General features: G+C 32.0%; 5 protein-coding genes across 5 annotated transcripts; 2 read left to right on the forward strand and 3 right to left on the reverse strand.

Annotated features, from left to right (window-relative positions):
- On the forward strand, positions 1 to 3,961 carry Tsp_01304 (zinc metalloproteinase dpy-31). The gene is made up of 14 exons (XM_003377038.1): positions 1 to 39; positions 671 to 854; positions 914 to 1,066; positions 1,126 to 1,322; positions 1,379 to 1,582; positions 1,643 to 1,769; positions 1,841 to 1,960; positions 2,354 to 2,463; positions 2,520 to 2,650; positions 2,712 to 2,827; positions 3,123 to 3,158; positions 3,391 to 3,505; positions 3,574 to 3,684; positions 3,874 to 3,961. The coding sequence occupies exons 1-14, from the start codon at positions 1 to 3 to the stop codon at positions 3,959 to 3,961; spliced, it is 1,731 nt and encodes a 576-aa protein (XP_003377086.1).
- Positions 3,962 to 4,728: 767 nt separating this feature from the next.
- On the reverse strand, positions 4,729 to 5,805 carry Tsp_01303 (b-cell CLL/lymphoma 7 protein family member B). The gene is made up of 7 exons (XM_003377039.1): positions 5,714 to 5,805; positions 5,485 to 5,543; positions 5,395 to 5,420; positions 5,201 to 5,291; positions 5,063 to 5,128; positions 4,917 to 5,015; positions 4,729 to 4,820 (listed from the first exon to the last, which is right to left on the reverse strand). The coding sequence occupies exons 1-7, from the start codon at positions 5,803 to 5,805 to the stop codon at positions 4,729 to 4,731; spliced, it is 525 nt and encodes a 174-aa protein (XP_003377087.1).
- Positions 5,806 to 6,371: 566 nt separating this feature from the next.
- Positions 6,372 to 8,944, reverse strand: Tsp_01302 (tRNA-dihydrouridine synthase 2). The gene is made up of 3 exons (XM_003377040.1): positions 7,650 to 8,944; positions 7,290 to 7,348; positions 6,372 to 7,192 (listed from the first exon to the last, which is right to left on the reverse strand). The coding sequence occupies exons 1-3, from the start codon at positions 8,942 to 8,944 to the stop codon at positions 6,372 to 6,374; spliced, it is 2,175 nt and encodes a 724-aa protein (XP_003377088.1).
- A 106-nt stretch (positions 8,945 to 9,050) lies between these two features.
- Positions 9,051 to 12,464, forward strand: Tsp_01301 (ATP synthase F1, beta subunit). The gene is made up of 13 exons (XM_003377041.1): positions 9,051 to 9,073; positions 9,340 to 9,349; positions 9,472 to 9,549; positions 10,264 to 10,501; positions 10,713 to 10,887; positions 10,969 to 10,992; positions 11,054 to 11,175; positions 11,238 to 11,422; positions 11,480 to 11,595; positions 11,617 to 11,761; positions 11,821 to 12,033; positions 12,096 to 12,297; positions 12,367 to 12,464. Exons 1-13 carry the CDS (start codon positions 9,051 to 9,053, stop codon positions 12,462 to 12,464), a joined length of 1,629 nt encoding a protein of 542 aa, XP_003377089.1.
- Positions 12,465 to 15,576: 3,112 nt separating this feature from the next.
- Tsp_01300 (conserved hypothetical protein) lies at positions 15,577 to 20,967 on the reverse strand. Its single transcript, XM_003377042.1, has 3 exons — positions 19,652 to 20,967; positions 16,026 to 19,224; positions 15,577 to 15,675 (listed from the first exon to the last, which is right to left on the reverse strand). Exons 1-3 carry the CDS (start codon positions 20,965 to 20,967, stop codon positions 15,577 to 15,579), a joined length of 4,614 nt encoding a protein of 1,537 aa, XP_003377090.1.
- Between the last annotated feature and the right edge of the window lie 505 nt (positions 20,968 to 21,472).

The raw sequence follows: 21,472 nt of genomic DNA on the forward strand, positions 1-21,472 counted from the left end.
ATGAAGTATAATTTCAAGCATCCGCTTGTGCAGTTGAAAGTTTTTTCAACAATGTCCAACATCCATGCATCGTTTAATTTTGAAAAGTTAAACTTTTAAATTTGGAATATTCAACTGGACTAATTGTGTAAAAAGTTATTCTCATCCAATTTAGATTTGCAGTTCAAGGTGATTTCGATTTTCAAACCCAATACGAGATAAACGCAATTAAATGACATATTATGCCCACAAAATGTGAAAACATTATAAATTAGACATTATATTTCGGTGTTTTCTTCAATTCAACATTACAAACAAAAATGTGACAACGAAATGAAGCTTTCAATTGAAAATAATGATTTTTTGATAAAGGTGGTATTTGTAAAAAAAAACAAGAACTAATTTCATACATAGCAATGTTATGTTTTTTCATTGAAATTATTTTCCAGTTTATTTTTTTTTGCTTTTTGAATATGCAGAGTTTGTCATTGAACAATAAAAATACAACATGATGAAAGCTGCTTGTAAACTGAATTAAATTTAATATTAAATATTCATTTTGTATTCGGTTCTGTTGACATGAATGAAAATCATTTTAAAATCAAATAGTGAATTTTGTGCCAATAAAAGTACTTTTTTGTGCAATGTTATTTTGTTCAAATGTAAAAATGAACAAGTAGCTTTTTTTCAGATAGAAGCAAACCTGTATCAATCGGAGGATAGTTTTCATCGAAGATTGCAAGATCAGCGTAAAAATGCTTCGAATTCTTCAATAGATTATTTGAAGCACAAACCGCACAAAGAGCAACCGGGACGATTTATGGACAGCGATCCGCATGGGAAAAGTCCCGAAGAAAGTGGCAGCCATTACGAAGGTAACAAAAGTGGATAAAGTTGTTTCAAACATTTGTTTCATTATTTTTACTTTTTGCAGGTGATATTGTGCTGACACCTGAACAAGCTGAAGAGCTTTATTCTTCACTTGTGCATAAAAATGATCGACGTCAAAAGCGCAAATTTATCGCTTTGAACGCAAGGCATTGGGATTCATCTGTGCCGATTGATTACAGTTTCGACGGATCGCACAGTAATTAAGATGGAAATTAATTATTTAAAAGAAAAACTTAAAGCATTAATATTTTGTAGCTTCAAAGCAAGAACGACTTATAGAATTGGCGTTGAAGCACTGGGAAAATGTTACTTGCCTGCGTTTCCGAAGACGCTTCGACACGCCGAAGGGAAATCGGATAATTTTCACTGATGTAGATGGATGTGCTTCGAATGTTGGTCGAAATCCAATGAAAGAACCTCAGTATGTTTCTCTGTCGTTGGATTGTATGAAGGTGAGTTAAGATTGGTTGGTTGGAAAAGGTTTTCATTAAAAAGAACGACATTTCAGTTGGGAGTGATTGCTCATGAAGTGGCGCATGCGTTGGGCTTTTGGCATGAACAATCTCGTCCGGACAGAGATCGTTTTGTAAATGTGGTGTGGAGAAATATTGATGAAGGCTCGTTGGCTCAATTTCTTAAAGAGCAAACCCGAGAAGTGGATTCCAAAGGTATACCGTATGATTATGGTTCCATCATGCACTATAGGAGTAAAGTATACATTGTATGCTCATTTGAATCTTCATTCAATAGTATCAGTGGTTGTTGTTTTTAGGCTTTTGCCAAAAATGGTGATTTGTACACCCTATTGACAAATGTTCAAAATTATCAAAGGACGATTGGTCAACGTGATCATTTATCATTCAATGATATTCGCTTGATGAATCAAATTTACTGTAGTCGTAAGTTCTCGAACAACAACAACAACAACAAATGAAATAATTGACATGCGTGTGCAAATGAAATTTTTCAGACGTTTGCACCCCTTTGAATTGTCAACGTGGAGGCTATACAGATCCGAAGAAATGCAGCCGTTGCCGTTGCCCTGACGGTTTTACAGGCAAACTTTGTGAAATCGTCATGCCTGGTTTTGGTGAGCAATTTTCTCTCGCTCTTTTACAGTAATGATAGTGATTGAGCAAAAAGCTTTCACAATAAACAGTAAACAATGAAAACCAAAATTTTTACATCACAACCTGTACCTGGTTTTGCGACAAATATTAAACTTGTTTACTGTTTACTTGGCTATCTGAGTTGACAGGCCGGAAATGGGAAAATTGTTTGCTAACGTAGAACAGTCGCAAATAACGTTCCATTCTATATTACATTAGCTGAATTTTCTAGCTATTTTTAAATTTAAATTTTGAATTTTAAAATCCTTTCACTTTGTGAACGAAACATTTGCAACATTTTGCACAATATCCTTTTCCACCAAGCATGCAAGCAATTTTATTTGTAATTTGAATAAATGAATGTACAATTTTAGATGCAAATTGTGGTGGACTGGTTGCAGTTAAAAGTCGATGGCATTATTTCAGCTCTCCCAATTATCCAAAGGCGTTCAAAGCTGGACAAGAATGCAGCTGGTTGTTCAGGGTTTGTTTGTTTTTATTTTGAAATTTATTAAAAATAAATAAACAGACAACTTTAAGGCTTCGGATGGTCTGCGTGTAGAGTTGGAATTTATAGAACGTTTCGACATTTATTGCAAGGCGGAACATTCTCTTTGCATGGACTACATTGAAATTCGAAATTCTAGCGATTTTGCCAACACAGGAATGAGGTAAAAAATTTAATTTTTATTATTCCTTTTTAAATAGTATCATAATTTTAAATTTATTTAGACTTTGTTGTCACAATATTCCAAAGCAAAGAATTTATTCATCAACGACTGATATGCTGGTTTTATTCCGCTCGTTTTATCGTTCTGGTCTAGGATTTCGTGCCAGAGTACGAGCAGGTAATTTTTGAAGGAAGAACTTAATTTTCAAAATTCAATTTCTTCTGTCAACAGATTTGCATTTGTTATGATATGGAAATATCATAGTTACCGCGCATTATGCAGCTAAATCATATATATATATATATATTAAATATAGTTTTTTTTACAAGAAAAAATTTATAAATTCATAAAATTATATTACTGAGATGTAAATTAAGAAAATGACGCATTATAAATGAAGCTTGAAATAATTTTTTAAAAGATAATTTGTAAGAAAATTAATTACATTTACAAATATACAGTTATATTTTAGTGGTGAAAGGCGAAAGGCTGCGATCCATTCGTTCAGGTATGCCACACAGCACAGTAGTTTAACCGCTTGAATGTAGCTTCAGATAAAATTTAGAATGCGCATTAAATATTTAAATTAGAAAAAGAAGCTTAAGTGATCATTTTAAAATCATTTTTCCTGAACTGCGTGCAATGCGTGTGAAATGGTGGAGCATCTTTTTTATTCATGATCAATTATGGATTTAAAAAAATAATTAATTATTATTTTTTCATTCCGTTTCATTTTACAGTTCCACCTTCTGGCGAATGGGAAAAATGGGGAGAATGGAGTCCGTGTAGCGTATCCTGCGGTGGCTGCGGCGTGCAAACACGACAACGGAAATGTCCAAAAGATTCCTTATGCGCGTAACAGAATATGGCGAACGAATTGAATATAATCCTGAAAAAGCTCAACAATTTGTTTCTGCTTTTAGCGGTGAATCTACAAGTGTGCAGAGCTGCGGAAATGTACCTTGTGAAAAATGCAAAGAAGAAAAATTGGTTTCAGTATCCTGCGGATTGTGGGGTCTATTTCGATGTGAAGCGTATGAAGAAACATTACATTTTTTGCATCTATTTAAAAAGCTCCTCTAGAAAAGTTCATTTTTTTCTAATTATAATTTTAAATTTAGTTCGTACAAATAGTTTTGTAATTTGCAAATTTTTGACAATTTTAAAACTAATTTCTTGATTATAGCAATGCTTTTCATTGTATTTGCTAATTTTTTATTTAGAATGCAATCCGTAGAAGTGCCATGCAAAGAAAAATGCTGTACCGGCTATACAGTTGTAAATGGTGTATGCGAACCAGTTACATTATAAATGAAAAAAAATCGCTGTTATTTATTTTATTTTATTTGCAAGTTGTTTCGAAGCCAAATATGCTGCTGCCGTTGTTATAAATTGGTTATATCGTGTTAAAAATCATGCTTTCACAATGATGAATGAGCCATTTATTTGTTTGTAAACGTCTTGCTTGATATAGATATTACCATCTGCTTTAAGATATCATTGCCTTTTTAGAATATTCAGCAAGTTATAATAAGAATACTTTTATCATTGATAGCATATCTTTACTGTGCCCGTGCTATCTGGAACTGTTTTTGTTTTCAAAAATTAAAAAATGCTATGCACTTTATCTGTTCGATATCATTACATTGATAAAAACAAAAACCAACGTAATTATAAAAGTTCAATTAATTTATTGTACTACAACAACTTCATTTTAATAGCAAATTTCAAGTTAAAGCTAATTTAAAACTTAAACAACGCCTGAAATTGACAGAAATACTCCACCAGAATAACAATGTGAAATATTTACCGTTCATTATTCTGATTCAATTGTTGAATTCAGTTCTGATTTGAACATTTTAATAAAAAGCAACCGTCTTGTTCACAACACAAGAAAAAAAATTAAAAATATCAAACTATAGTTATGAATAACTGACCAGCAGCAATCAATCTGGACGAAAGTATTTAACAAGCAGCACACATTAGACGAATACACAAAACAACATCAAAATGTAAATGCGCCAAATTTACACATTAAACTGCAATATATATGTATATATATATAATTAAATGTAAAGTCAAAGGTTCTTCCTCCGTTTCATTTCAGGCTCTTCTGACAATTTGTCATTTTCTTCTTCCTTGCTATTTAAGGCAGCTTGTTCATTTTTCACTAAAAAATAAAGCAATTTCATCAAATATATTCATAAATTATTAATTCCAGTTAAAATCAGTAAAGACCATCAACATTTCATTAAAATAAACTTACTTAAATCACTGAAATCCGATGCTCCAGTAACTTGATTTGACATTCCATTGTTCATTATAGCCTGATTTGAATCACTATCGAAGCATGGCTCAGAAAATGCTACAAAATCATAAAACAGTAAAAGTATATGAGTAAAAAAATATTACCATTTGAATCATCATTTGTTTCAGAAAAATTAGAACTCGCCTTCTGGTCGCTTTCTTGTCCTTCATCTACAATATAAGTGCAATATAAATTAAATTAAATTAAATTAAATGTAACACATAATTTAAAAATGGGCCTACAATCCAAAATGTAATCGGTACTATCCTGTGACGATTCAGCATTTTCATTCGTCAATTTTGTTATATTTACCGATGTCGGAGCCTTGCGATTCTATAAAATCATTGCCATTAAACAGTAAAATAGATTCCACACGTATTTTAAAAAATAATTTAAAATATTATTTATTTGCAATATATCATAAGAGCACACTTACTGTAACTAAACTTTCTGATTCAGTCACTTAAAAAGAAGATCAGTCAAATTTAAGTAGTTTAGGTGAAAATTAACACCATATGCAACATACCTGGAATCCATTTTAAAACTCGCACAGTTGAATCTCTCAATGTGACCCATCGTTGCTCCCTTTAAAATAGAAAATGTTACTTGTCACAAAAAGAGTAATGAAAAATCAAAAGCAAAAATCAATTCAATCAAAATCAAACAAACGCAAGCAACTCAAATTCAGACTTATTTAAACAGTTTGATGGTGGGCAGTTTTTTCAAATTTAATTTTAAATTTCATGCCTGCTTACCATTTTCTAACACGTTCAATCGTATTAATCACACGTTTTACTTCTTCTTTACTCCGATTACGTGTCTCAGCTCGAAGAGAACGTGACAACATAATTCAACTAAAACGTAAAAAAATAAAACTAATTTTTAAAAATATTTTTAAAATTACATTAATTTTTTTTTAATTAAAGCAATTTTTCAATATTTATGAAATGATAAATTAAAACTAGCTCAAAAATTAAAAAAAAGAGTCAACCGAAATAATACCTAATTTAGAACTACAGTATTTTTAAAAATAAAGTATTATTTCTTATAATGCTATATTAAAGCGTTTATTTGAAATTTCCGGCTTTTAAACAAAATATTTGAAACTGATTAAATTAAATGAAATATTGATTAGTGAGAAAGTAAATAAAATTGTATAACATTGTCGAAATAATTGCAACAAAAGAACAATGTACGCACGTGCTCGTTTTTTGGGAAATATGTACTTGAGCTTTTATTTGCATTGAAAATACAACAAAGAGTTGTTGAAAATACTTCACGTAATAATATATATTGCTTTATTCTTTTATTAACAACATACAAACGAAACAATTTCATTTAAATGACTACCCGGAAAAAACAGTATAAACATATGACAAAACACTGAAAAAAACAATTTCACACTAAAAAGCATTATTGAAAATCTTCTGTAGTTTGTAAAATTGGTGTGTCTTGAGAATCATTCAAACTAGACCGATACAGAAAGTACTGAGCTATAGTGAAAATGTCAAGAAAACAACAACCTAAACTTCCGAGAAGCCAAGGCATATGACGAACAAAATAATCTTCATCAACCCCACCTAAACATACAGATAGACCGTATGTAAAATTTGCTGCAAAAATAAGATAAAACATCCACATGTTGATGCCTCTGGTTGATTTTCGACGAAAATTTTTATACAGTTGTGGAAAACGACTGGAAATGTAACAAATACACGAAACTATACCCATGGCGTAGCCAAGCTGATCGACAGAACCATGGAAAACAGCGCCATCGACTTCATCAACTTCATAGAACTGACTAACTGCTAAAGTTTGAACAGCAGCAGGAATAAGTAAGCATCGAAGCGAGCCAGAGCCAAGATCGCGTGCAAAGTGATTTCGCCATTCATTCTTCATTTTATAGTAAAAGTATTGTATTAATATTATCAAATCTTGAAACACATAATAAATGGCAACAAAAATTTGAGTGGGTAGCTGTTTCGTAAGTACAGCTCCGGTAAGATTCAGCGAATCACCCAAAAACCAAAGCAACAAAAAGTAAACAGACAAGGCATCATTACAGTGACCTCTTTTATAATTAGTGTAGAGCTGGGGAAAAAGCGGAAAAAACCACATCATCAACGATATTATACCAATCCAAAAGGACGCCAGTTGCATGTCCGTTTCCACACATTCACCAAAATACTCGTAGATCCAGCCAACCCCATTCGGGCACACCGAATCATTGCTTACTAACAATTTCCAAAACATCGTATTGTTTTAAGTTTGCAAATCAAAAACTACTTCAGTAAGAGCAAAGAAAACACCAATAAATAACTCTAAAATCACAAGCAACTGCACATTTTTTATTTCCGTGACCTACTATTACGGTAAATAAAGTTATGTTACTGTAAATCAAGAATTAAATATTTTTATTTTGAATTATTGAATTACACTTCAAAATTGATATTTATTTCAATGTATTATTGGTCCATTGAAGAAAATCAAGTATCAAACAGTAATAGAAAATTAATCTACTTGTGACTTTTGCTGCAATTTTCATGTAACTTTACATTCAAGGTATACTGTCCGAAAAGAAACGAGAAAATTATGATGTATTTCTCGCATTTTACATACGTAAATATCGCGCAATTTAAAATAGAACTTTCATAATTCATATTTTGTGTTTAATATAATTTAAACACTTACAAAAATGCTGAAATATTATGATCCAAAGACATTTCATTTAAACATTTCTCTGGAAGAAGTTTCGTCAGTCCTAAATAAATTATGGCGACTAGAGCTGCCGAATGCTCCGAATACCGCTTATTTGAGATCCACAATTCAGATTTGAAATGCTTATTATCTAAAGTAACATAGCTGTTAAATTTCCGATCACTACTTCTCTGTTCCGTGTGATAGACCGGTTGACGACGATTTGTTTCTCTACACCACTGATGTAAAAGTAATTTTGGAGTTTTGAGCTTGAAATGCTTTCTAACGTAATTGACTTTTAATGAAAAAGTTTCACCTTCGAATGTTTTTCTCAGTCTGTTGCATTCCATACTTTTTTGCAACGATTTGACTCGATCTTCGTATATTTTCTCCATTCCCCACACCTGACAAATTTCATACATTGTAGCAGCTGCTGCAGTTTCTTGAATGATTTTCACAAAATCATGCCGTTCTCTAGACATCCTTTGAATTGTATATTTTACAAGTTGAACACATTCTTCATACTTTACAGCGTAACTGATGTAACGTGAAACTACCGTTTTAAAATCATCAAAACCGTCTGATTGAAAAATTGACGGACTGACAATCGCGGCACGAGCAATCATTGCATGTGTAGCGTGGCATTTCAGACGAAAATTTTCTATATCCGTATGGTGACGTATTTCAGAAGAGCCGCCATTGCAAATGACAGGAATGCGCACTGCACGAGCAACTTCCGCAATGAAGTCATCCCTGTTCGGATGTTGAGCTCGTTCTGATGTCGTTCGTCCATGGATAGTAATTGCTTGGACGCCACATTCTTCAATCAGACGACATAAATCAACGGTGTCTTCGACACTGGGCAAAACGCGTATTTTACAAGAAACTGGCTTGGAAATATTTTCAACTAGCATAGTTAAAATGCTCCTCACTTTTTCACGCTGCTCAAGTAAAGCTGCGCCCATTCCACCTAGCAGTGAAAAAGGTTTCGGACATCCCATGTTGACATCAATTCCAGCCACATCCTGTTCGACAACTCGAGCTGCAGCCAAAGCTTTTTCTCCGTCACTGGTTCCTATTTGAAATACCAATTTATTAGTCTCTTTAGAAGAGGTACGAAATCTGGGAAAATTATCTCCCTCTGAACAGAAGTCGATGGTTCCAAGGTGTTCGTTAATTTTTCTCCTGCAACCAATAATTTTCTGATCGACAATTTCTTCTGTAAATACTAAATCAGCACCATAATCGAGGCACATAAGACGAAATGGCAGTGTACTAATTCGAACCATTGGCGCCAATATGCGCTTACCCGCTCCAGACCATAACTGCTTTTTACATACTTCATCCATTTGCAAAAATTTCAACCATAACTGTTGATCGAAAAGCAAAATTACAATGACACCTACTTGTGTCATACTGTAAAAATTGAAACTGGCATTTATGCATTTCTTCACTTTTTGTTTTTGTTCTTATAAAAACGTCATTTTATTCAAAAAATATATAAATAGTCTCCTTATACATATTTTTATACTTTATTTACTTTTCAAGATTTTATAAATTTATTTTAAAATACGTTTGAAATAAATATATTTTAAATTAGAAATATATAAACTCAATGCTTAAATTAATACAAAAATCTCATCTTTTTTCGCATAAAATAATCTTATTTAACTTGAAATTTTAGGAGGATTACTGTAATTATTTTTTCACTTTGCAACAAAGTAAAATAAAATATACTTCTATTTTAATTCAAAAAATAATTAGATTTAAATATATGTTTACTATATTTAAAGTTGAAATTTTAATTTTAATAAAGATACAAATATTTTCACTTGACATTCAATGTCTTAACACTGTAATGAGTGCAACGCTGTCGTTTTTGGGGATTGTCTTGGTTAGATGAAGATGTCTTTCAGTACTTTGAGAAGTGTAAATCGTTGCTTGGTTGCTAGAATTTTTAAAGTCTCTGGTTTCAATGGTTGCGCTAAATTTTCTTCTGAATGTTTGCATACTAGAATAATTCACTGCAACTTTATTAATGGTAAAAGATTTAGAATTATATTTTCTGTTATTTTGTTATTATCTGTAAAGATTGAATAAACTGCTTGACTGCTTTATTTTTTTAAATTAGGAAGATGTTTAAATATACATTAATTTGCAGCTGCAGTTTGAAAATTCTGAACATTTCTGTTTATATTTTTGAAATAACGAATTTTCAGTAATTTTTTTATTTCATGTTATCATCATTATGTCAAACATTAAAATATGTGTTTAGAAATCTTTTCTATTTACAGTTTTGTTGTTTTCGATTTCTGTAACTATAAGTATGTTGTTCACTTACACGTTTGAATTGGTTTCTTTGATCGTAAGATTTACATATTTGCAATTTTAGGTTTCATTGTTTACTTTTATAATCTTCTGTGTCTATATCTACTTATGGAGTAATTTAAATTATTTTGCTTACTGTTTTTTAACTTTTATATTAGTAATTTTAACTAAATGATTCATTATTGATTTTGATATTAATGTTTACTTTCTTCTTGCAATGAAATTGCTTCTTTTTGTACTTTCTTGTAATTAAAAATTTTATTTTTAAGGGTTTTTAAAGTTAAACGGAAAATCATTTTCAAATGTTCTACAACGTAATTATGCCGCATCTGCAACTGCCCAGCCACAGGGTGCTACATCTGCTGCACCAAAATCGAAATCTGCAGTTGGAAGAATAACTGCCGTAATTGGTGCCGTTGTGGATGTTCATTTTGAAGAAGGTCTACCACCGATTTTAAATGCTCTGGAAGTGCAAGATCATAAACCCAGGCTTGTGCTTGAAGTAGCTCAGCATTTGGGTAGGAATTTTCTGATTTTGATGAGAATTGTTTAAAATTTGCTTTAAAAACAGTTTGCAGTTGAAAATCTGATTATACTGCTTTGTAAGCTGCATTTCATAGATGATAACATTTTTGTGTGAGTTAAATGTTATGAAACATTCATATGAATTATTTTGTATGCATTTGGTTAAAACAAAATGTAGATGAAGTAAATTATTTTATTCTACAGGAGAAAATGTAGTGCGTACAATTGCAATGGATGGTACTGAAGGTTTGGTTCGAGGGCAAGAGGTTGTCGATTCTGGTTCACCAATTAAAATTCCTGTTGGACCAGGAACACTTGGTAGAATTATGAACGTAATTGGAGAGCCGATTGATGAACGAGGACCAATCACTACGACAAGGTAAGGTTGTGGAAAGCTGCAACTTATGATGAATTAAATATTTCAGACATATATATATATTCTGATATGAATATTTTACAGTTTTGTGGGGAGGACTATGACCAAGTTAATAATTTGAGAATTCAGAAATGTAATTTTTAAGCACTGATTGAATTTTGAATGTTAGATTTGCTTCCATTCATCAAGATGCACCAGAATTCGTAGAAATGAGTGTAGCGCAAGAAATTTTGACTACTGGAATAAAAGTTGTCGATTTGCTCGCTCCTTATGCTAAAGGTGGAAAAATTGGTAAGTAGAAATTCTGCCTTTAATATGTGTTTAATGATAATTATTTATTTAAAAATTTTAAGGATTATTCGGTGGCGCGGGAGTTGGAAAAACTGTGCTTATCATGGAGTTGATAAACAACGTGGCAAAAGCCCATGGTGGTTATTCAGTATTTGCAGGTGTGGGTGAGCGTACTCGAGAAGGCAATGATTTGTATAATGAAATGATAGAAACGAAAGTTATCGATTTGAAAGGTGATACTTCAAAGGTATGATTAATGGATTAGTTGTTAGCAGTTCATTTTAATACAAATTTACAATTTTAGGTAGCTTTGGTGTACGGTCAGATGAATGAACCTCCAGGTGCAAGAGCACGTGTGGCACTGACAGGACTTACAGTGGCAGAATACTTTCGAGACGTAGAAGGTCAAGATGTATTGTTGTTTATTGACAATATCTTCAGATTTACACAAGCTGGTTCGGAAGTATCCGCTTTGTTGGGTCGAATTCCATCTGCTGTCGGTTATCAACCAACATTAGCTACTGACATGGGTAGTATGCAGGAACGAATTACAACGACCAAGAAAGGTTCTATCACATCCGTGCAAGTAAATTTAGTATATATTGGTTTCCCAGGCTGTAATTTCATGTTGTTTTTTCCAAAAAGGCAATTTACGTACCGGCCGACGATTTAACCGATCCCGCTCCTGCCACAACATTTGCACATCTTGATGCCACGACAGTTTTGAGTCGTGGTATTGCAGAATTGGGAATTTATCCAGCCGTAGATCCACTCGATTCTACATCACGTATCATGGATCCGAACATTGTTGGTGAGCGACATTACAACGTAGCTCGTGGTGTTCAGAAAATTTTACAAGTAAAATTCAAGCATCTTTATTTTTTGCTGTTGCCTTTTGTTTGCATGCTGCAATTATTTAGAATTACAAATCTTTGCAAGATATCATTGCTATTCTTGGTATGGATGAATTATCAGAAGATGACAAGCTTACAGTATCCAGGGCAAGAAAGATTGAAAGATTTCTTTCTCAACCGTTTCAAGTAGCTGAAGTGTTCACCGGCACACCTGGAAAATTTGTTTCTCTTGAAGAAACCATACATGGTTTTGAATTAATTTTGAAAGGTTTTCGTTGTATTTTTCTAATTTTGGGTTGTATTAGTCATATATATATATATATATATAATTTGTTAGGTGAAATGGACCAGTATCCAGAAATTGCGTTTTACATGGTTGGAAATATTGAAGAAGTAGTTGAGAAAGCTGCCCGTTTGGCTGAAGAACAAAAATAAGAGGAAAAAATAATCTTGGAATTTTTTAATGAAATAATTCAATAAATTGATTTTGAATGCTTGAATTTTTCAACAGTACTTGAAAACAGCGAATACTTTTCATTTATGCATTGTTTTGAATTTGCGCAAGCGGGTGACAGTTGAAGCAGAGAATTGCTATGCAAAATTGATGAACAGAAAATGCATTTAGAATTACATATCATTTCAGCAATCAGAAGTGAAAAAATTAGTTAATTTTTGAATGTTTTTGAACATGTAACGTATGTTATAGTCATTCAATTAAATACGAATACTGCGATAGCTATTTTATTTTATGAGTCTATTTGAGTATAGAATGCTAGGTTTGCAATTCTCTCTGTAAATTGAAATATATTTTTAAGGTTTTTAAACTTATTTTCTTAAATTTTAATATTATAATTTTCATTATTGTATTTTTAACATTACAATTAATATTTTTTAAATGCTAACATGTAATATTTAGAAAATGAATACAAAATATTTCTGAAATGAATTCTTGAATGCGCTTTTCAATAGCTGATTTGTAATATAAGCAAATTTTCTTTATATTACCGTGATATTTCCAGAAGCATAAATATTTCTGTTTCATTAAAATCAAAGTTTTGATGCAAGTTTTATTTATTTTATTTCATTTTATAGAATTTTTTGAAAGTAAAAATAATGGAATTTAGTGATCTATGTATGACTGTCAAATAATGGGATCACATACTAGACCATAGTCTTCTGGTCTTTCATGAAAATGGTAGGTAAGTGTACAATTCAATTTACATCCTGACTCTTCACAATTCTGGTAAACTTCCTTACGTGATATCTAAAATATGAACTGCAATCATATTATTCATTAGTTGCAAAATATTTTGCAATTATACCTTTGAAGATGTCTCACATTTCGTCAACGTTGCTATGAAGATAATCCTTCCAGTGTAAGTTACAGGAGTAGTAGCATCAATACCTTCCAAAACCTTGTGGAAATGTGGAAAATGGGCTAGATCTTTAGTATATAGAACAGATTTAAGAAGGGGCAATTGCCTTTGTGCAGCAGCCTAAAAAAGGCTCTTTCTCTTTTAATTGCCAGCACACTGAAGCTTCAAAGAGTTTAGCTATTTTACTGTTACTTCTTTGATTAACTATATTTTCAAAATAATTTGACTGCTATATTTTAATATCAGTGAAATATTTATGTGCAATAAATTTAATCGTATCATATTGTAAGTTTACCCGCGATTCTTCAGTATTCGTAAAAAGGCAGGCAATTACTGTAAGAAACAATATCACCAGCATTGCTTTAGATTATTGCATGCTCTAACCGATGTTTGGAATATATATAAAACATATGTTCATCAAATATTACATTGACAAACACAGCAGCTACTAAATTAATAGTAGATATTTTGAAAATAGGCTTAATATAAAATGACCTCATCAACTTACGCAAACAAAATGAATTGAAACTGTGTAGTTTATCAATATTGAAATTAACCAAATATTTAACAATTACCTGAATGACAAATGTAAAGTGTTGATAAATAAATAAAACTAAAATTACGAAACAACGTTTTTCATTTTTGGGAAGCTAAACAAATGAAAACACCAAATATTGTTTGTTAATAATAGCAAATTTTCAATGCTCAATGATCATATCAAAAATAGCAATAATTAAAATCAAAAATATGCTATCACCTTTTCAAAATTATGCAATTTAGAAATAACTTCTATTTATATAATATATAACTTGCTTAGCACGTGTATAGCAACGTATAACTTGTTCAGCAACTTAAATCATAAGTTTAACTTTTAAAAACTTTAAACTTCATATAATAATGTATCCAAATTGCAATGTAAATGTATTTACTTTTCTCCTTGTAAAATAATTTCAAAAGTAGTTTACAAAATTAGCTTTTTTCAACACAAAATATTTAAATTGTTATTGTTGTTGATGTATATGATATATATATTTATTTATATAATTTGTACTACTGAGGTGAAAGAAATGTGATCCAACTGATACTGCTGCTTACTGATAGACTGTTATTTTCACAATAACCACGTTTTAGGGTCTATTACTATAAGCATTAATATCATAACAGCAACTAAATGCATCTATCTATTATTAATTTTGAAGTACAATCATAAGTTATAACACTCATGGCAGTATGTTGCGTTGTTATTGCTATAAATCTTTATATGCTATTGCTAATAGTTGTGCAATAATGAATTTAGACAATTCAAAATAAAAAATTAGTATTTTATATTGCATCCATTTTATTTATAAATATGATATAAAAATATGAGCCCAATTTTTGCGATTCACTGTTTTTGTAATTACAATGCTGCTGTTGTTCTTTGTGTACTTTAATTTTCATTATCAGCAAAATTAAGCATGTTTTTCTATTTGTAATTCGTAGAATTTCAACGTATTTTTTATTGTATTTTGATGCAATGTAGATAATGCTGTTTTTCATCAAATTACAATAATTGAACAATAATGTGTGTGTAGATTATTAAATAAACAGCCCAGAAGCAGAACTTTGTTGAGTTTTAATTTTTTGGGCTAACATAATGTAGTAGTAGAGCAAAACAGATATTTTGTAACCTTGATAATTAAACAGCAATAAAACTTAACGAAATCATGCTTTGTTTAGCAATCACAATAAAATTATCATTCCTATGTTGAAATTCCATTTTCAGATTTTTTATTTCATGTGATTCAATAACGTGATAAATTTTTAATTTAATAACTTCATGTATTATTTAGCAACATAAATATAAAAGTAAACTACAACAATTTGATTGAATGAATGCACAATTATTGATTTGAAATATATTAATTTCTAACTTTTAAGCATTTTTGCTTTAAATCTCAACACAGTTCAAGTAGTATTTTTGCTATTTTTAAATTTATTGCGCTTTTTTATTGTAGAGTTTGTTATTTGTTTTGCAGTAATCGATTGTATAACGATATTACATCTATTTTAATGTGTTTTCATCATGAAAAAACTTCCTTTTTAAATATATAAGTAATTTTATCAGATCCAGTTGATAATGCTGATTTCTTCTGTTTAGGAAAATGTTCTACTAAAAATTCAAATATATTTTACGTTGAACAATAATATCTGCAGTAATCTATCAGATTGGCACATATCACATGCCTGACAACCTGATCACATGCTACAGTTATACGCTGTTCCAGTACCTGTAATTTTCAAATTTTTTCAAATACACATGACGGATGAATGTGATTTTATTAGATATTTTAAAACTTTTCTGTTTCTAAAGTATTTTCATAATATTGGAATGATATAAACAGAAGAACAGATAAAATCCATTGCATTTCGCATTAAAATCTCGAAGCATTACAGAGGACAACTATTTTGGCTAAAATTTATTAACAGATGGACAACTTATAACTGAAAACATTCAAGCAAACATATAAAATGATAATTATTATATGCTTCAGTAAACATGCATAAAAGAATAATAATAATAAATAAGATCACTGATGCATTGCACATTTATAATTTAAACGTTGGTTGCAATTCCAACCTTACTGAGAAAATCAAAAAAATTGTTTGATACACCGCACATATTCATTATCTTGGCGCAGAAGCTAAATTTAGCAATAACTAACAATAGACGATCATTCATTGTTTCTTCATTCTTTTCATATTTCTTAAACCACCAATGAAATACTTCTTTCAATACCACGCAATAAAGATTCCACTGCTCGCAGGGTTTTCTTCGAACAGCTGATTGTACAACATCTGGTTGATTGTGGTGCATCCGTACAATCATCCGATAGCACCTCTTTAGCACCGTGTAACGCTCACGGTAAGTATCAAATCTGGTAGTGAAAGGAATATCAATATCACAATCGCACACAGCTTCTGTTGGCCAAATGAGAAAAGAGTCGACCAAGCGACGTACGAGAACTGGATGCTGTACATGATCAGCAAGATAATCACCATATATATCAGCGCTTGGTCTGTATTCGTAGATTATTCTTCTTATTGGCAGTGATTTAATTGCCAATGACAAAACTCGTCTCACACGTTCATCATCATCTTCCAACAGCATCAGAATTATACAATGCAATTCCAAGCCATTTTCCAATGTCGCCAGTTTGTTTAGCAATGGAAAAATGCCTATTATTAAACTGTGAGCAGCCGCCAAACGCCTGCTAGTTCGTTTAAAATCGTTCGCATATTGCAATACCAAATCTGACCAAGTCAACCATCCATCTTGTGCATCAAAACTACTGAATTTCATGACACGAGACAGCAGAGGCAAAGCCAACGCCCCTGCTGTGACACCGTATTTTCCAATAGAACATTCAAACAAATAGGCTTTTAATTCTGCATCAGTTAAGCCGCTTCTTTGTTGAAACTTTTCAGGCATTCGATTCCAATCAGTCAAAGTTTTCCATCTGTCAGTTACAGACATGCGCTTCAGTTTAAAGCGCTTTGTTACATACAAAAATGGACGATCAGTAAATGAACCACAATCTGAATAATAAACAGGTGATGAAGATTTTGCTTCATCACAATTTTGATCACAAATATCTTCCAAATTTGCATGAACAGCAGCACTATTATCAACAAGGGAAGTGATTGAGTTGTCGTCAGTCATGCAAACTGACTTTTCCTCGTGCAATATATATTCTGATTTGGTATCGAAATCGACGTTAACTGAAACGCTTGTCCCATTTGAAACACTTCTGCTAACTGCATTTGTCATCTTGGCTTCTGAAGATGCAATTTTGGTAAAATGAGAGAATTCTGGTGGTTCATCATCGCTCAAAGATTCGCTGCACAATACGGTTCTACCACCACCGCACGGCTGCGACGTGGCTTCTGTGTTTGCTCGAGGTTTTAAATTCTGCAACGCAGAAATGGCAAAGCTAGGACAAGATGACAACGTATTTGGCGCCAATTGCCAAAGTAGTTTTACAAGAGCGTCTTTATGACTGCGCGTGATCTGAGCAGTTCTCATTTTTTGCATAATTCTTTTGGCAGATTTTGCTCGGATGTGAGGGGGGGTCATGTTGGCCAACACTTCTGCAATCATCATCTTCACTTTCCAATTTGGAAAAGTAATCAAATGAGATGCCAAGGCTATTTTTACTAATTTCACTTGTTCTTCCAGCTTCTTATCTGAAACGGTGTCTACCACATTAATTTTGCGTAAAATGAACAACAGCGGTATAAGACGTAAATCATTAGAATTAGGCACCGGTGTGTATAGAGTTCTGATAATTTGCTGCCAAATTGAAATAAAGTAAGTGTTGAACTGCTGCAAGCCAATCTTATCCGATTCATGTATAGGGCCAAACATATTCATAATGAGACCTGAAAGTAAAACTGACCCAGCTTCTTGCATCCAAAACACATGCGCACTGAACAAGCCAATACAAACGCATAGTATTTGCCTTAGAAAAGGATACAAATCCGAACTTCCAGAGTGCTTTATCAAAAACCCTTTCAAACAATGTACTGCTCTTAACATGACCACATTTACAGTATCACTTTCAAAGTCGTTATAAATGAGATTAGAAGGAATTTCAATTAATTGATTTATAACATCTGCAAAATGTTCTGCAGGTGCATTTTCAACCACTGCCATGATAAACGCTGGATAAGGTCCACCTCGCCTCTGACACTGCACTGAACTTTCATCACAAATCATCTGCATAATCTGAGATGAAAATATTCTAAATGGATTGTTGCCACTGCTTTCATATGTTCTGCAGAATTCTTCAAAATATCGCTCTATGATTTTCAACACTGGTGGACAGACTGTAAACGTTGCTACTCGAAAATAAAAACTTCCTGTTAGTCGACAGATGTTCAGTCTGCTGACTGGAAATTTTGTGCTTAGACAATTCAACAGACGACAGCCACGTTTCACGATCAACAAATAAAAACGTTCACGAGCAGATATGAGCAATTTGGCATCTTTAGTATCAGCTGCGTAAGCACCTTCCAAATTTATCAACGATGGTTGTGATCCAGTTGAGCAAATTGCATTGATCACTTTGAGCAGGAAAATTTTCAAATGGTTTAATATTTTAGGCACTTTTTTGCCCAAATCACGTTCATTTATTAGCTCAGCAGCTTGTTCGACGTCTTTAAACACAGCCAAAATATCCGGAGGTAAAAGATTGAGCGGAGATAACAAATAAGATAGCAATTCCTTTCCTAAAACTTTGAGCAAAGGTTTTGATGGCGGAATGTAGTAATGTTTGACATAAGTGAAAATAACATGATCAAACGCAACACGTTCATCTAGACAAGGTGCAACTAAGTTTTTATCGTTTTCAAAGTCATTCAAAGTCGGTAACCATTTTCCAGCCAGAGAGCAAAGTATATTAAGTTGAGAACAAAGCTCAAATGCAAGCTCACTGAAGTATTCGATACAAAACCAAAGATCTGATAGCAAACAGTTATTATCATGAATATGAAGAATTACATTCGCAAATGCATTCAATGTATGAGGTCGTTGTTCATCGTTATATAGAGCTTTCTGAAATTCGGTCATATTGGCATACAATTTACTTGAAAATTTCATCACATTAGATAGAAAATGCACTGCTACATGCATGCGTTTATGTGATGCTCCAGGATAAAGTTGTTCCATAACCTTCTTAACGATGCATTTTACAAATGCACTAAACTTTTCATTTACGTCGAACAACGTTGACAAGCCAGTTAAAATTGTACTTTCAACTGTGAAAATTTCAGTAATGCTAAAAAATTATTTTTTCAACTGATTTTACATAAATTCACAAAAAATAAGTAATTTTGCGTAAAATAATATCAAGTAAGTTGGGTAGTAGAATAATAATGGACTTTTCTCTGTCTTGAAAAATAATAGACCCAATTTTATATTAGCAAAATCACGTATGACAGCTACACTTACAGCTCTTATGGCACTTATATGAAAAAAATTTTTAATCTCAAAAATTAATATATTTCATGACGTGAACAGTAAAAACGACAAAATAATTTTCTTCAATATGACAAAAAAATAATGAACCTAGCAAATATTTTTGTAAACCGTTTTTACATTAAAATTATGTATCCTGTGTAAAAATCTGCATCATTTAACAACATATGTTTTGAAATTATTTTAAATGAAAATGTTTAAAATTACATAATATTAAAATATCTTACCTGTATCTTGGAAAATTACTGTAATAAAAGTTCCAAACGTTTTCGGCTAAATCGTCATCCCACATGTTTGTTTTGAACAAATTTCCAAATACATTGAAAGCTAGAATTTTTTCCTGGATATCTTCGCTTTCCAGTGCTTCTGTTATCTCTTCAAAATAATTATTTCTGATGAAATTTTTATCAAATTGCTTAAATCTCAAAAGTTCGCTCAGCGAAGCAATACATGCCCGACGTAGTCGAGTGCGTCTGGATAAAGAAATTGCTTTAAGTGGATCCGGGTTTCCAGATATTTCATGTAAATCCACTTCATCAATTACTGAAATGTCGTTCATTTGGGGCTTGCAAGAGAGCAGTTTATTGTGCAAAAGTCTTACAAAATCAATTTGTGTTTCTGTCTCACAGTAGCTTAATGAGCGCAGCATAAATGCTGTAGTGCGTGAAGCAGTTTCAGCATCGTCACTGGAGAGAAGTTGAGCAAGCATTTGCAACCATGGATTATTACCACCTTGATCGTTTAGGTGAAATTTTATGGAATAAACAAGACACAAATAAAAATAAGAAGCGCTTGCTGCCACACTAATTTTGGACATTGCCAGCTGTATATTATCCGATATCTTGGAAAAATGATCGCTGAAAAATTCTTTTGAACAATGAGGAGCCAATTCCGCAAGAATGGTGTACTTTCCCCAACAAAATGGTGAAAAACATGTCAGATAGTACAAAAACAGTTCTTCACATTTTTTTGTCGTCTTACGGACTATCTTTAATAAATTCAACCAACAGGAAAAAATTTCCTTATTCGTTTCTCGAATCAAATCCGACGGACTCTGCCAAAAGCTTTCTATCACTAGTTTAATTTTATCAACTACCTGTTTGCTGATAAAACTGCTAGCAATGCGATTGCGCTTCTTACATCTGTATTCAAACATAGAAACGCTGTACGCTTTTTTCAAGCAGTTCACAATTGACAACAACTGCAAATAATTATAACGTGTTGCATTGTTGACGACAAACGTGCATAATTGTTCGCACATTCGAGTCACCATATACGGTCCCTTACGGCCCAATCGACTTAGAAAGAAGGCATCTGGTGTACTGTTAAAAAATCCATTGAGTAAAATTAAAGTATTATCCAACTTGGCCCACGTCAGCAATAAGCTCAAGTCAGTGTAAGGGCTGCGCAAAGCTGAGATTATGCTTCTGATTTCAGAGTTCTCGACGTCGTCGTTCAAATTTGATTCAGCAATGATCTGTTGCCAAAGGTGTTGCCTACTTTCTATTTGATCATTGACAATATCTCTTTCGTTCATATTCATTTCTCAATGGATAAGCAAAAAGCAACAACAAGTGTTTACTCAAATGCAGTTGTTGGTTCTAAAGTTGGAAAATCTTTATTTTAATTACAACAATATTCTAATACATTTAATATTATTTGAAAATATTTTTATTAAATATAAATTAAACAATCGTTTAAGAACTATTGCCTGCATTATTCAGAGTTATATAACTATTTGTAAAAATCAATTAGCATAGTTTGTCCTAAATGTAAAATTACTTTGCAATTGTTCTCGTTCAAGTACAATGTCTGATGTATAAATGTTGTTTAATGAAAAAGTAAAAATGCTCTAAAAATGTTTATTTGTTTATTACATCTTAAACTCTACGAAGTCATGTGTCAACATCTGATTGTTTAGAACTTCATCTGCTCATAGAAATCTAAATCATTAAGAACAATACTAAACTTAAAATTTAAAAGAGTCAAAAAGAATCACAGCAATATTTTTTAGCTCAAATATTAAAAAGAATTTCCATTTCAAACGA

The sequence above is a fragment of the Trichinella spiralis genome, assembly GCF_000181795.1.
Source record: "Trichinella spiralis strain ISS 195 chromosome Unknown Scfld4, whole genome shotgun sequence".
Lineage (NCBI taxonomy): Eukaryota > Metazoa > Nematoda > Enoplea > Trichinellida > Trichinellidae > Trichinella > Trichinella spiralis.